The sequence below is a fragment of the Orbicella franksi genome, chromosome 11 (assembly GCF_964199315.1).
Source record: "Orbicella franksi chromosome 11, jaOrbFran1.1, whole genome shotgun sequence".
In the NCBI taxonomy this organism is placed as follows: domain Eukaryota; kingdom Metazoa; phylum Cnidaria; class Anthozoa; order Scleractinia; family Merulinidae; genus Orbicella; species Orbicella franksi.
In genome coordinates this window covers 5,692,551-5,705,877 of record NC_138155.1, presented here as the reverse complement: position 1 = coordinate 5,705,877, position 13,327 = coordinate 5,692,551, and the positions used below count along the sequence as shown (strand labels likewise).

The window sequence follows — 13,327 nt, the reverse complement described above, 5'->3', positions numbered from 1 at the left end:
TAACGTAAGTTTTTAACACAGATTTGCAGAAAATTGTGGTAACTAACTCAGTTTTTCAAGAAACCACATCATATTGAAGCAGAGCGTTGAGAAACCAAAACAAAAGATTCTGTAGACATCCGTTGAACAGTCTACCGAGAGGTTCCCTGACTATTGCGCAGCATAAAGTAGGACTAGTGGGAGTCCAGGTTTGTAATCGTTTAACACATTTGAGATTACGAAATAAGGATGGATGAATATAAATCAGACCTTCCTCCAAACCTTACTCTGTGTCTGGACTTTACTTCACTTAGTTCAAAAGAAGTGGTATTCAATCTTTAAAACATGCCGAGATTGCATAACACAACACTTCAACAATGCAAAATTAGACGCCTTAAAAGTAAAGCTAAAAGTATGACATACCTTTACTACCTTTCACTAGGCAAAGCGAGAAGCACAACACAGTGAAGGTTTTCATTTCTCTCCTTATCCTAACCATTCAATAGTATCTTGATTAAAACAGAACGCTTAAGCGAAAAATACCACCGACCGCTCGACTCAGTCAAACTGGTCACCGCTTGATTGACAACTTGTTGTTCGTGTCAAGCAAAGCGTGACCAATATACTCTTGGATCTCTAAAACGCTTTCTTGTTTGGCGTGAAGAATCGAATTATTTGAACACACTACTGCCTTGTAAAAGAACGTTCCGTGGGAAAGCAGGAAAAAAGTATTTTTAAAAAAGAGTTTATCCTTCAGTGGTAGGTGTGAGGAGTGTTTCTCAATAAAGATGATCGCGAATTCTATTTCCTGCTTCTATTGTCTGGATGGGAGCGATATATTCTATATTGTTTACTTTTTTGCATCTTTGCTAGCGTTTCCCTTTTCAATGAAGTCTTTCCTGCTTGTGGATGTGTTTTCAGCAGTGTTCATTGTCAACATACCAATGGGCCAAATTATGTGTAACTACCTCTCTGGACAAAATGGCTTAGATCTGATTGGTTGATAGACACTGTGTGAAACTATGTAACCACTTTGAAATGGCCATATCAGGCTCAAACAGAGAGCATCAAACTGGTGTGAAGCCTACCTCCAGAGGCGATAACGACTGCTTTATCCTCAAAGGCAAGTTTTAACATGAGAGTGCACCAGAGCACAAATTTTCCTCTCCGCTCAATCCCAGTTTGACAACTTTCGCCTCCCCCCACCGACCTCACTCAAACAATTCATCAGTTTGCACGTGCCTAGAGGACATATTTTGGAATCAACAATAGAGGGCACACAATAGCTAAAGTGTCAAGCGTTACACACCGAAATCTGGTGGGTAGGAAACAATCGCGTGAAAAGTAACATAACGTGTCTGTTATATACACGAACGGTAACTTCAACTGGGGCGTGAAACGGGTGTCTGGAAAACCCGAATAGCGAATAGTCGCGAAGAGCGAACAGCGAATAGTCCCGAATAGTGAATAGCGAATAGTACGAATAGTGGCGTACAGTCTCGAATAGTGGCAAATAGTTGCAAATTAGTGGCAAATCGTAGCAGATAGGATACCCAGTATCTCGCAGTCAACCTCGCGGCAACGTAGGACGGGATTTCCCGCTAAAAAGAACAGACGCTTATCAGGACAAAAGGTGTTTCTAAACGTAATTTCTTCTGTTTTAACCGCTCGAAAAGCGTAAATACGTCTTTATTAGGTTATCCTTCTGTTTTCTGTTTTCTTTATGTCGGCGATGGACAGCCCGAGGCTGAGTCCGGAGAAGAAAAGGTAAATGATAAATTCACTGAAATTCTGTTGCTTATTTGGATAATTAATTAACGCAGGATATTAGACCTAAAGCGGTGACTATTGACGACTGTTCGCCACTATTCGCACCATTCGAGACTATTCGCACTATTCGTGACTATTCGCTATTCGCTATTCGCGACTATTCGCTATTCGCTATTCGGGTTTTCCAACAACTAAACGTAACTAACAAAAGCATCAAATTCTTAAATCACCCACGACTTATGACCCATGATCCACGACCGATAGAAATTCTCAAGCAAAAAAGTGACTTAGAGTTATGCCTTTCATTGTAGGGAAAACATCTAAATAAAGGCATCTAATCGTTTAATTATTTCCAACAGAATGTTTATTTCCATTAAATCGATCATTATATAAACAATCTTATCAAGCATTTACTATTCTAATTAATGTCACGAAGAAAATTATAACCTATGTAAATAATTTTGTGTAACCAGTTATTGTGACATTTTCTACTTGTCCTCGCATTCAAAGGCCTCCTTGAAACAAAGGAGAAGACATCGCCAGTCGACCCATATCCCATCCCACGAAAATGATGTCGCCTTTGATATAACCTGCTCTTCTTGAATTCTTGTCCTGCCAGATATTTCAAGGTGCGTTTTTAAACGTGTTCATAAATTCGTCATTCTTAGGCTGTAATTACAGTGGACTTTCCCTTTTCTTCCACCTGACATTTCGGAGGCAACCACAATCGCAAGATAACAATATTTTTCTTCCTGCATTTCAATAACTATATATGTTGAAAACCTCTTATAAGTGAATGAGGTTTGCATGACCAAACGGGTGGTCGCCTAAAATTCGACATCTTCTTTTTTACACGTATATTAACGGAAAAATGAACGGGTCAGGATTGTGGTACAGCATGTCCGTAGTGGGCGATAAGCATTCTGACGAGCTGGTCTTCTCCAACTTTGACTACCCACTGTATCTGCACCCCTATATGGAGCTCAGGGTCTGGTTCGGCGAAGACTTGGAGAACTGGTCTGAAAGCGATAACCAGGGCAGGGTGTGTGTTGATGTCGTCGCTTATGTCATCGGGGACATAGGAGCCAGTGCTGGAGAGTGCCCTAAAGGAGGGACCTCACGAGCAGAGGCCCTTCTTAAAGACTTGAAAACGAGCCTAAGCAACATCATGTAGAAGAACTGGAAGAAAACAAAAAGTAAAGAGCGGAATGTATTGTTAGCATGTCCATGATCGTAAACAGCTTATTTGTCATCTGTAGCAAGAAAAACTGCGCGTGAAATCAACAGGTTGTCAAAGCACCACCTGCGCTCCACCTTCAAAGGCTTCCTTAACCACCGCCCCTCCCCTACGCCCCAAATTTCCAACCTGAGGGTGATCAACATTGAATTTCTCATTACAGTGCACCAACATGAAAAGGCATAAACACACGGAAAGGCAGGAGGCTAACTCGAAAACCCAACGGTTTATTTAGCCTCTAGTCTCATTGAAAACAACCGAATTTTATAATTCTTAATTAAACTACCTATTCAAAACCTGAATTACTTTTTTTATTGTTTCCTTGATATAGTATTATGAGTAATGAAGTTATTTCTTTCGAGTTAAGCTCGAACATATGAAAGCATATTCCAGAATACAGGTCATGGGGAAGGGAAACATTCTCCCTATTAGTGCATAAAATTGAGCTTCGACTAGTAAGAAGAATGGGGCTGACAGCGTTAACTAGAGCGTGCTGTACTCATTTGATCCTGGATTCAAGCGCGTCTGTCGTAAAGGTCTTCTTCTTCAAACAGATGCTCCCTGGACCTCAACGGCACCACAAATACCTTAAGATATTCAACATCAACATCAGTACAATGGATTTACGCGAGGACCTCAACAGAAAGCATTTTATACAAAGATTTATACACAATTATATTTATATACTGAGGACCTATAGATAAGGGCCTTGATACAAGGATTTCTATTGCTGACTGTGTACAAGGACCATTACTTAAGGGCTATCCTTATGCAAGGAGCTTTGTGCAAATACTTTTGTATAAGGACATTTATCAGACTCATGTACAAATTAAGGTCTCAATGTAAAGGACTTCCTGTATATTCAAAGACCTTTAGATAGGTACCTTAAGAAAGAGACCCTACCTTATACAAGGGCTTCATACGGGGTCCTTGATATAAGAAAGGCTTTCATTGATTTGACCACATCGACATATCAGTGCTACAATCGTGTATCGATTGATCGATGCATCTCTACCTTGATGTATAAGACCGCCGACAGTTGCCATAAGAAATATCGCACCACGATTTAAGATCGAACAGCAATCTTAAATGGTGGCGAAAGAGATAAATTGGCGATCTTGTATCGATTAACGATACAAGATGGCCAAAAGGATGTGCATATAAGCAGAAACTCGTAAATATTTTCCGCATATATACATAACTTTGAATTTCTGATGTACGTTGATCGAAACCATAATTAACAACTTTAACCAGTCAAGTAACGAAATGGAGTTAGGTAAGTTTATGCACTTCTTTATGATGAGCACTTCTCGCCCTGTAGCGCATGACCAACGGACGAAGAAAAGACGGATGGCTTATAAAGTACGGTAAACGTTAATTAAAGAATAATGCGTTAGTGTATAAATCCTGATATATCCTATAGTTATTTCACGCTCGAACTCGAATTCTCCTAAACATTCTCTAGTGTTTGGATCACGTTTTGTGAAAAACAAGCGGCCGTTTCCAATTATTTTTGGTCTAAAACTAAGCCAACAAAAAGTATGCGACGATATTTACATAGCCTCGTCTAAAACGACCGGCCTAGCTAGCCAATCAAGGCGCGAGTTACATCACCAAAATTTTTCAATAGTGAATACCGAACTAACCAATAAGAATTTATCACAGAACACTACTTGAAAGGTTGAATAAGCAGTAATTACAAGACAGTAACAATTACCTATGCAAACAAGGGCAGTTCCACTCCAAGTTCCGTTTTCCGTGCATCTTCTAAATGTTGAACCTTTCGCTTCAGATCCTTCCTTACAAGAAAAACTACACACGGTGCCATATAACATCTCTGTTGTACTGCAGCCCAATAGCCTACTATAGGTCGGTAATGGTAACGTCGGGCACGTGACAGCTACTAAATGGGGAATAAATCAATACTTCGCGTGACTGTCACATCATGCTTGTGCTACCGTACAGATCTCCTACACTCGTTGTGTAGAATCCCAGGGAATTACTCTCGTGCAAAGACTTCAATATACAGTCGAACCTCTCTAGAATGGCCTTCTTGGGGACAAAGGAAAGTGGCTGTTGTATAGGGGTGGTAGGAGTGGTCGGACGGAAATGGCAACCGAAAACCAAAAATACCTTTCAAACGCTCTTATTTTAACAACATACAGCTCGAATGCTGCTTGCGACTCGAACACAACTAGTCACTATTCACACTGTTCGCTCGAATCACATGAATAGATGAATAATTATGTTAAGTATAAAAAATTCCCACGAAATTATTAGCTTTCCGCACACAATGGTCAAGCGTTTATTCTCGATTAGAAAGTGTCTTCCGAACAAGGGGTGTAATATGACACCGGGTTTTTAAGGGTGCATCATCTTTCTGTTTTTTTAAAAAAAAACGCCTATTTTAGAATATATAAATCAAAATATATCAATAAAACAGAAACTTAACATTAACAGAGACAAACGGCGCGTAGTACGAATCAAGTCTGGTCACCTTTTGCAGTAAAACAGGGGGTTTTGTATACACCATTCGTACGGTCGTTGATTAACTGGCCGTTGCCAAGAGGTTATTTGGGCAGTTGGGACCAATTTTAGTGGCCTTCGTGGAGAGGTGGACATAAAAATGTATGGACTGTCCGCAGGACTAACAAAGTGGTCGTTGTACAGAGGTGGCCGTCAGTGGAGGTTCGACTGTATTAGAGCATTGTGGAGGGTTGGGACTATTAAAATTTTGCTTAAATTTTTAACCAAACTTAAAACTTGCTTTAGGCCCAGTTCATAATTTACGTTGCTGCAGTGTCGAATTCAATTAAAAGAATTGAATTCGAAGGAAATTGGGCGTCTGAATTACCTGCCGCATTTTTGCCGCACGTTCGACTTGTCTTGTCGCATTATTTGACAGAAATGCGACACCGATTCAAACGTCGAATTTCTACCGTTTCCAAGCTTAAACATGTACATACATAATGTTGATGTATTGAGCATGCGTAAATTTGGTCCCGCCAAAGAAAAAGATCAAAACTGGCCATTCTCGTTCCAATACTACCTGGCAAAGCGCAGTAGCTCTATGATCACGTTGCTGATATGCTAAATGTGATCTGCTCAAACGAATTCTTTACAAGGACAAGTTGGAGTTTTAACCTGAGTTTTAACCTGAACATATTGCAACACATACTGCTGCATTGTCAGCCTTCTCCTTCTCGTTCCACCGGCGGATATTTTTTCGCAAAATTTAAGTCCTTAGTCCGCCATATTGAATATTCTCATCCTCGGAGACTCAGGGGCAGTTAGTTGGGTCGGGAGGAAATAAATCGGGCAAAAAAAGAAAAGAAGCGTCGTAGGTTTACCAGTAAGGCTGGAAAAGCCCCTGGGAACGGACTCTTGCCAGACCATTTCCAAACGGCTCTGCCAATGCTGCCTCCTGATTGAGCAGAAGAAGTCTTTGTATTATTCTGCCCAATCGGCGAACAGCAGCTTTTGTGGTACTTTGGTGTGTTCTTACACGAACATTGTTGCATCGGCCATACTTCTTTGGATCATTTTGCTTCAGAGAGCCATAGAAATTCGGGAAATCATTTCGGATGTTATCAAGAAAGAAACTCCACGTTTCGCCGGGAAAATTTTCGTTTCGACCGATCAAAGGTATCGTAAAATAGTGGCTTGTTTATTGGCGAGTCGATTTCAGCTTTCTTTCATTTCTTCGGTTAATTAAAACTTTCACGCACTACGTCCATTTATTTTTGTACACAGCCGTTACATCCCTGTCTGATGATTATTATAAATTGCTGATGTTTTGGCTTACTCTGTTCTAAAATTACAAATATTCTTATTATGCTCAATATTCTGAGCACAGAATTTATCCAAGACCAATAAGCTTATTAAATAAACTATTAGAGTAAGAAGCCTTTTGCAAACGTTCTCATCAAATTACGCACAGCAATGAAAACAACTTCCAGTCAAAACTGAAGTTATATTGTAATTTTTTTTCCTGATGCCTGCAACTTTCGGAACTTTAATGCAGTCTTTAACAGTGTTTTCTTACATCAGAATTTGTATCAATGTTTTCCTTCTGTGGTCTGCTCAAACTAAGCAAGAAAAATAGAAAAATTACATGTACCATTACGTACAGTGTAGCTGGCTTTATTCTCACTGTTGTTGTGAATTGCAATAAATAGCATTTATACATGTAGACCTTTGTGTGATTTCAAAATAAATGGACGTAGTGCGTGAAAGTTTTAATTAACCGAAGAAATGAAAGAAAGCTGAAATCGACTCGCCAATAAACAAGCCACTATTTTACGATACCTTTGATCGGTCGAAACGAAAATTTTCCCGGCGAAACGTGGAGTTTCTTTCTTGATAACATCCGAAATGATTTCCCGAATTTCTATGGCTCTCTGAAGCAAAATGATCCAAAGAAGTATGGCCGATGCAACAATGTTCGTGTAAGAACACACCAAAGTACCACAAAAGCTGCTGTTCGCCGATTGGGCAGAATAATACAAAGACTTTTTCTGCCCAATCAGGAGGCAGCATTGGCAGAGCCGTTTGGAAATGGTCTGGTATTAGTCGGTTCCCAGGGGCTTTTCCTACCTTACTTGTAAACCTGCGACGCTTCATTATTTTTGCCCGATTTATTTCCTTCCACCCCAACTAACTGCCCCTGGGTCTCCGAGGATGGAATACTCTGTGTTTAAAACATTTTCCGTCAACCGACATACCCGACAGTATTTAAGTACGACACAAGTGCAACGTATGAATCGACAGTCGCATTTCTGCAGCACTTAATTGAATTGAGTTAAACACGGCAGAAGTTCGACGTGAGAACTAGGCGAAAGCGACAAGTAACATAATGATTAGTTTGCTTTCAGCAATTGAACATGTTAAATTTAAAACTGCTTAAAACTCATCTTAAAAACTTAATTCTATTCTCGGCACAGTTTCTGTTGCCTTCGTCAGATTTAGCTTAAATGCATACTCGATTGTCATTTGCCACTGGTCTAAAGCCTGCCAGTGATGCCGCCCAAGGAAAATAAACTTGAATGTTCACTGGAAAAGCCGTTCTTGCCTTTTGTTCTCGTTCCTTTCTAGAATTTCAACGTAATGGCGTTATCCGTTGTTTTGGAGCGCTGCCAAATTTACCTCCATTGTTCGACCCGGTTTCTTGAAAATGCTGCCTACTGTTTCTAACAGGTACGAATGTAGCCTTAATGTTTTTTTTTTGGTTGAGTAAACGAAAAACCCTTTCAGAAACACCCTTTAAAAGTGGTAATTTTGACAAAAATACAATTAATTTAACCATCAATTTAACCTGTTCCGCAAACGTAAAACCGTGTTACCGAAACAAATTAAAAATCTTTACTGCACAGTTGATGTTTTGGCTACTGACTGAGGTAATTAAAAACATCCTGAGAAACTTACCTGCGATTCCCTCACCGCAATATCGAGCTGGGCAGTAATACGGCCACGGTAACTCGTACACGAAATACGCACCACAGTTCTTTACTCTGATATTGTTATACCGAAAACAGCATTTGTCTGACCTGCGATAACAGGTTCTACGAATGACCACACCCTCGGCGACTGTCGGGTGTTCACCAGAAAGCCAAACTGGATCGCGAGTGCCGCAGCGTTTCATGGGAACACGTTTGTCCGCAATCGGGTGTGCACCAGAAAGCCAACCTGGAGTGTAAGTACCGTAGTGACGTTCGGGAACACATTTGTCCGCCATCCGCTCTCCAGCAGCTCCTTGGAAACGATACCAACCTGGTACCAGGTCATCCCTATCGCATCTATAATTGCTGCTGATCACTATGTGTCCTTGAGCGCGGTCTGCTTCACTCAGGACTGTGTGATTGTTACATCCATTTACTGTAAGTAAGAACACATCAGTTGGCTACAGCAACAACAAAACTGCATTCCTTAACTGAACAAAATTGGCAAATAGCAAAAGCAACTGAGTCAAGAATGATAAGTGTACGACACGCAGGAGAAATTAAGAAAATATCCTGAATAGTGGGTGTGACGATTAAATGCTGAATGAGTAACTTGCGGTGAAGTAGCTTTCCATCCAGGAGGGAGTGGAGATCTATAACCAATTGTAGTCTGACAAAACGGAGATGAACCCCGGCCTGATTGACCACCATGTTTGCACGCAGACTTTGTCCAATCTCTAAAGCAAACAGAATCTTATCCAAGGTACAGTGGTTTTCGACAAACACCTTTCTCCAAAAGAATACAATTAATTTAACCATCAATTTAGCCTGTTCCGCAGCAGTAAAAGCGTGTTGCCTAAGCAAATTTAAATCCTTACTGTAACTTGATGTTTTGGCTGCTGACTGATATAATTAAACGCATCTTGAGAAACTCACCTGCGCTACTGTTACCGCAATAGCGAGCTGGGCAGAGGAACGTCCTCGGTAACTCGTACACGAAATACGCCCCACAGTTCTTTACTCTGATGTTGTTTTTATACCAGTTACAGCAGTTGTTTGACCAGGAAAAACAGACTCTACGAGTGACCACACCTTCAGCGACTGTCGGGTGTGCACCAGAAAGCCAACCTGGAACGGAAGTACCGCAGTGGCGTACGGGAACACATTTGTCCGCCATCTGATCTCCGGCAGCTCCTTGGAAACGATACCAACCTGGTACCAGGTCATATCTATCGCATCTATAGTTACTGGCGTCGATTACTATGTGTCCTTGAGCGCGGTCTGCTTCACTCAGGACTGTGTAATTTTTACATCCATCCACTGTGAGTAAAGACGCATCAGTTGACTACAGTAACGACAAAACTGCATTTCTTAACTGAACAGTAGTGATAATTAAAAACAAAATGAGTCATGAGTGAAAATGACAAAAGCAGTCATCTGAGATTGCTGACATTGTTCAATACGTTTTTTCTGAGCACGGTCTGCCTCGCTCAGAACTGTGTGGTTTTTAAACCCCGTTTACAGAGCCAGCCTTGCATGAAAGTCCCGGATTAAGCCCGGGGCAGGGATTGACGCTCTTGGAATTAAGTGACACACTATGAGGAAGTGTTACAACATCGAATTTGACATAGTGCGTTTTAATGCTTTCCAAAACTTGGTCAGTTTCACGGGTAGTAAAGCCTCGCTCACTAGCTTGTTTACCTGACGCACGCGATCATTGTAGTCTTCGAAAGGTGGACGCTTTCGTGGCAGGATCTGACACACCACAAAGAATTGTATGTTGCACACGCTGAGCATTAATTCCGCTAATGCTGCTAGCCCCGATGCGATAGCGTCTGCATCGCTATCTCGGTCGCAGACATCGTTAAAATCCAACTCTAAAATTACCACGTTTGGGGCGGTGCTGGTAATCGCATCGAGATCGAAACGTATCGCTTTATCGACCGTGCGCCCTCCTACACCAAAAATTTCGACTTCACAAGTATCAGTTAAGTGCAAATCCCGACGATAAACATCTCTCGGCTGGCTGGTGTCGATAAATTCGCCTTAACCTCGCACAAATGAATGCTCATACACAAGAGCACGTGGTTGAGGAGCTGAGGCCATCATTGATTCGTTGCGCCGATGGTAAAGTTAAGATAAAGAATCCGATCCCACCGACGTGTTGGCCGACGTGTTGGCCGACGTGTTGGCCGACGTGTTGGCCGACGTGTTGGCCGACGCGTCGGCTGACGCATTGGTCACTTTTTAACCTTACGACGTACAAGCAGCGTCGGTGGTGCGTCGGTGGCGTGTCGGTGGCGTGTAGGTGACTCATTTGGGCCTTACTGAACTATTGCAATGCTAAACGTATCTTTTCCAAACTGAACTTAAATGCCTTCGACGGAAAACTTTCACCACGATATGAAAATAAGAAATTTACTTTACCGCCATCTTTACCGCCACCTTGTTTTTCGTGCTCTTAGAACCCAGTCCCCATCACGACAAGTGCTATTTCGACCAACGCGTCGGTAGAGTGTCGGCCGACGCGTCGATAGTGTGTCGGCCGACGCGTTGGTAGTGTGTCGGCCTACGCATCGATAGTTTGCCGACCGACGCGTCAGTAGTGTGTCGGTGATGTGTCGGTGGTGTGTCGACCAACGCGTCGGTCGACGTGTTGGCCGACGCGTCGGTGGGATCGGATTCTTTACCTTTACCGAGCTTTGTAACCCGCTCGCTTGGAGCAAGTCAGCAAGATCGTTAAACTAAACCATACTTAGGTTTTTCTCCGCTTCTTTGATTATTTTTCTTAGACACTACCCTCTCAAAGGCTTGTAACAGGGTGAAGAAAAACGTTTGCGTTCCTAAGCTGGAGAAAAAGAGGCCTGAAACCTGGCCTGCATTGATTTAAGTATTCATAACTAAGAGTCCCGTATGTAACCTGACCCTTATTAGGCAAACATTAACTGGCGTAGCTAGCTGCATAAAATCATTTATTCTCTATAAGAATAAATTTTCTTTGAATTTGCCCTCCAAAATAAGTAAGTATATTTATAAATGTTTCGCCCGTATAGGATCGAGCGTCCGCATAACACGATACACTCTTGCCTTGAATCCTGACTTGATCGAAAGAGATCTCGCAGGCAATGAACTCCAGTAAAATAAAATTTCGTTCATTAAGCATGTCAATAAATGAATTGAAAGACTATAAAGTATCAGATAGATATTTCGCTCATCTCATAAGCGTGTTTTCCCAAAATGAAAATGATGCGCATTATTTTGCATAAAGCAAATTTTCCGAGTTTAATGTTCGTAAAAAATGTTTCGTTTTAAATTTAAGAATTCTTTTTTTTAGCCACTTAAACCTCACTTTTCTACAAATAGGAATCGGTAATAACTTTTAAAAAAACTGCAAAACTTCTCGCGCGCTCATTGACTAATTTTCATTGTCAATAAGCGGACAGAGACATGAATTTATAATTATAATTTATGCGATGCTTCAACGAGCGAGAGCGGACAATTTAACAAGTTGTTATTGTAAAAAAAACAAATTGACGTCCGTTTTTCATGCGTCTGTCCTGTTATTGACAATGAATTTTGTCATAATATTGTCAAAGTAATCTGTGGATCCATAGCTTCTTGACATAGTTATGACGAAATTCATTGTCTATAAAAGGGCAGACGAATGAAAAACTGACGTCAATTTGTTAAAAGGTTGGCGAGAGGGATTTTCTGAAAGGATTATCTCAGGCCGTAGTTTTTCGAGCGATAGGAAAAAAAAAAACCTCGCCTGATGATCAGATCACAACTTAGTCGGATCGTGATTAACAGTATCCGTTCGTCGAATTAACAAATTTCTGGCCAACGGGCACATGAAGAGTACCAGACGTCAAAATGAATCTCAGAATTTATTATGAGGCAAGGCCCCCTCCTAGTATATTACTGGAATTTTTTATTATTATCATTTATTTATCTTCCACAATCAGTAATTATATGTATGTAATGCATATTGAATTAAATGGCTGCCTCGCGTTTGCCTCGCTCACTGTTTCTTTTGCGTGCCTGGAAAAACAGGGAGCTTCTTTCACCTCGCGTACAGCCCGAACGATCTCTCGAGTAGTACGTACCACAAGTTATGTTCATTGGCTATTTGTTTGCGTGTTAATCAATGCCATCAGTTATAACTTAGAGCAGTTGTAACCATTCACCAATAATTGTCACTTACCACGCACAGAAGAAGATATGGTTGGCTTCACTGTTGATGCAATCGCTGGTTTCACGCTGGTCTCAGTGATTGAAATGGGTGCTGCATTGAGTTGCGGTGTGTTTACCGACTGTGACGCTGAGTGCAATGCAGCAGTCGTAAATGATGAGGCAATGGAGGATCCCGCATTTAATGTTCGTGTTGTTACGTAAGACAATGGTACATCTTTTGCACTGGGCGATACCACATTTCTTGTTTTACTGGACAATTGAAGAGTGCTTGCTGCACTAGGAATGGACGATTCCGTATTTATTTCGTCGCTAGGCGACCTCACATTTATTGCTGCACCGGACGATTCCACAAATGCTGTTTGACTGAACGATGCCACACTTACGGCAGCAGTGCTCTGACCTACAAAAACCACAACAACAACACTGACCTGGCTTTATTTGCATGATCATGAATACATACAGAGTTGCAAAAGCTTTTGTAGACTAAAACTAAAGTAGTAATGATTATCGTAAACATATAGTAAGGTTATGGTAAAGCAATCAAGTTACATCGGAAGAATATTGCGTAGATGTGGGCAAGATGAAATGAATTTTGCTAACAGAATAGACATAAAACTGAGTCATAAGTTCACCGATGGCTTGTCACTTTCCATATAAAAGCATGCAAAGCGCTGAGAAACCAAAACAGATTTTTCTCTAGACACACGTG

The 13,327-nt window shown here is 41.2% G+C and overlaps 1 protein-coding gene across 1 annotated transcript in view; it reads right to left on the bottom strand.

Moving 5' to 3' along the window:
• Nucleotides 1-3,532: 3,532 nt before the first annotated feature.
• Nucleotides 3,533-13,327, bottom strand: part of LOC145503458 (uncharacterized) — a 92,441-nt gene continuing 82,646 nt past the window's right edge. Inside the window, exons 3-6 of the mRNA XM_081482915.1 lie at nucleotides 9,361-9,744; nucleotides 8,411-8,860; nucleotides 4,704-4,889; nucleotides 3,533-3,573 (exon numbers count right to left, since the gene is read on the bottom strand). Of these exons, the coding sequence (XP_081339041.1) occupies nucleotides 3,533-3,573; nucleotides 4,704-4,889; nucleotides 8,411-8,860; nucleotides 9,361-9,744 (1,061 nt within the window). The remainder of the gene's footprint in view (nucleotides 3,574-4,703; nucleotides 4,890-8,410; nucleotides 8,861-9,360; nucleotides 9,745-13,327) is intronic.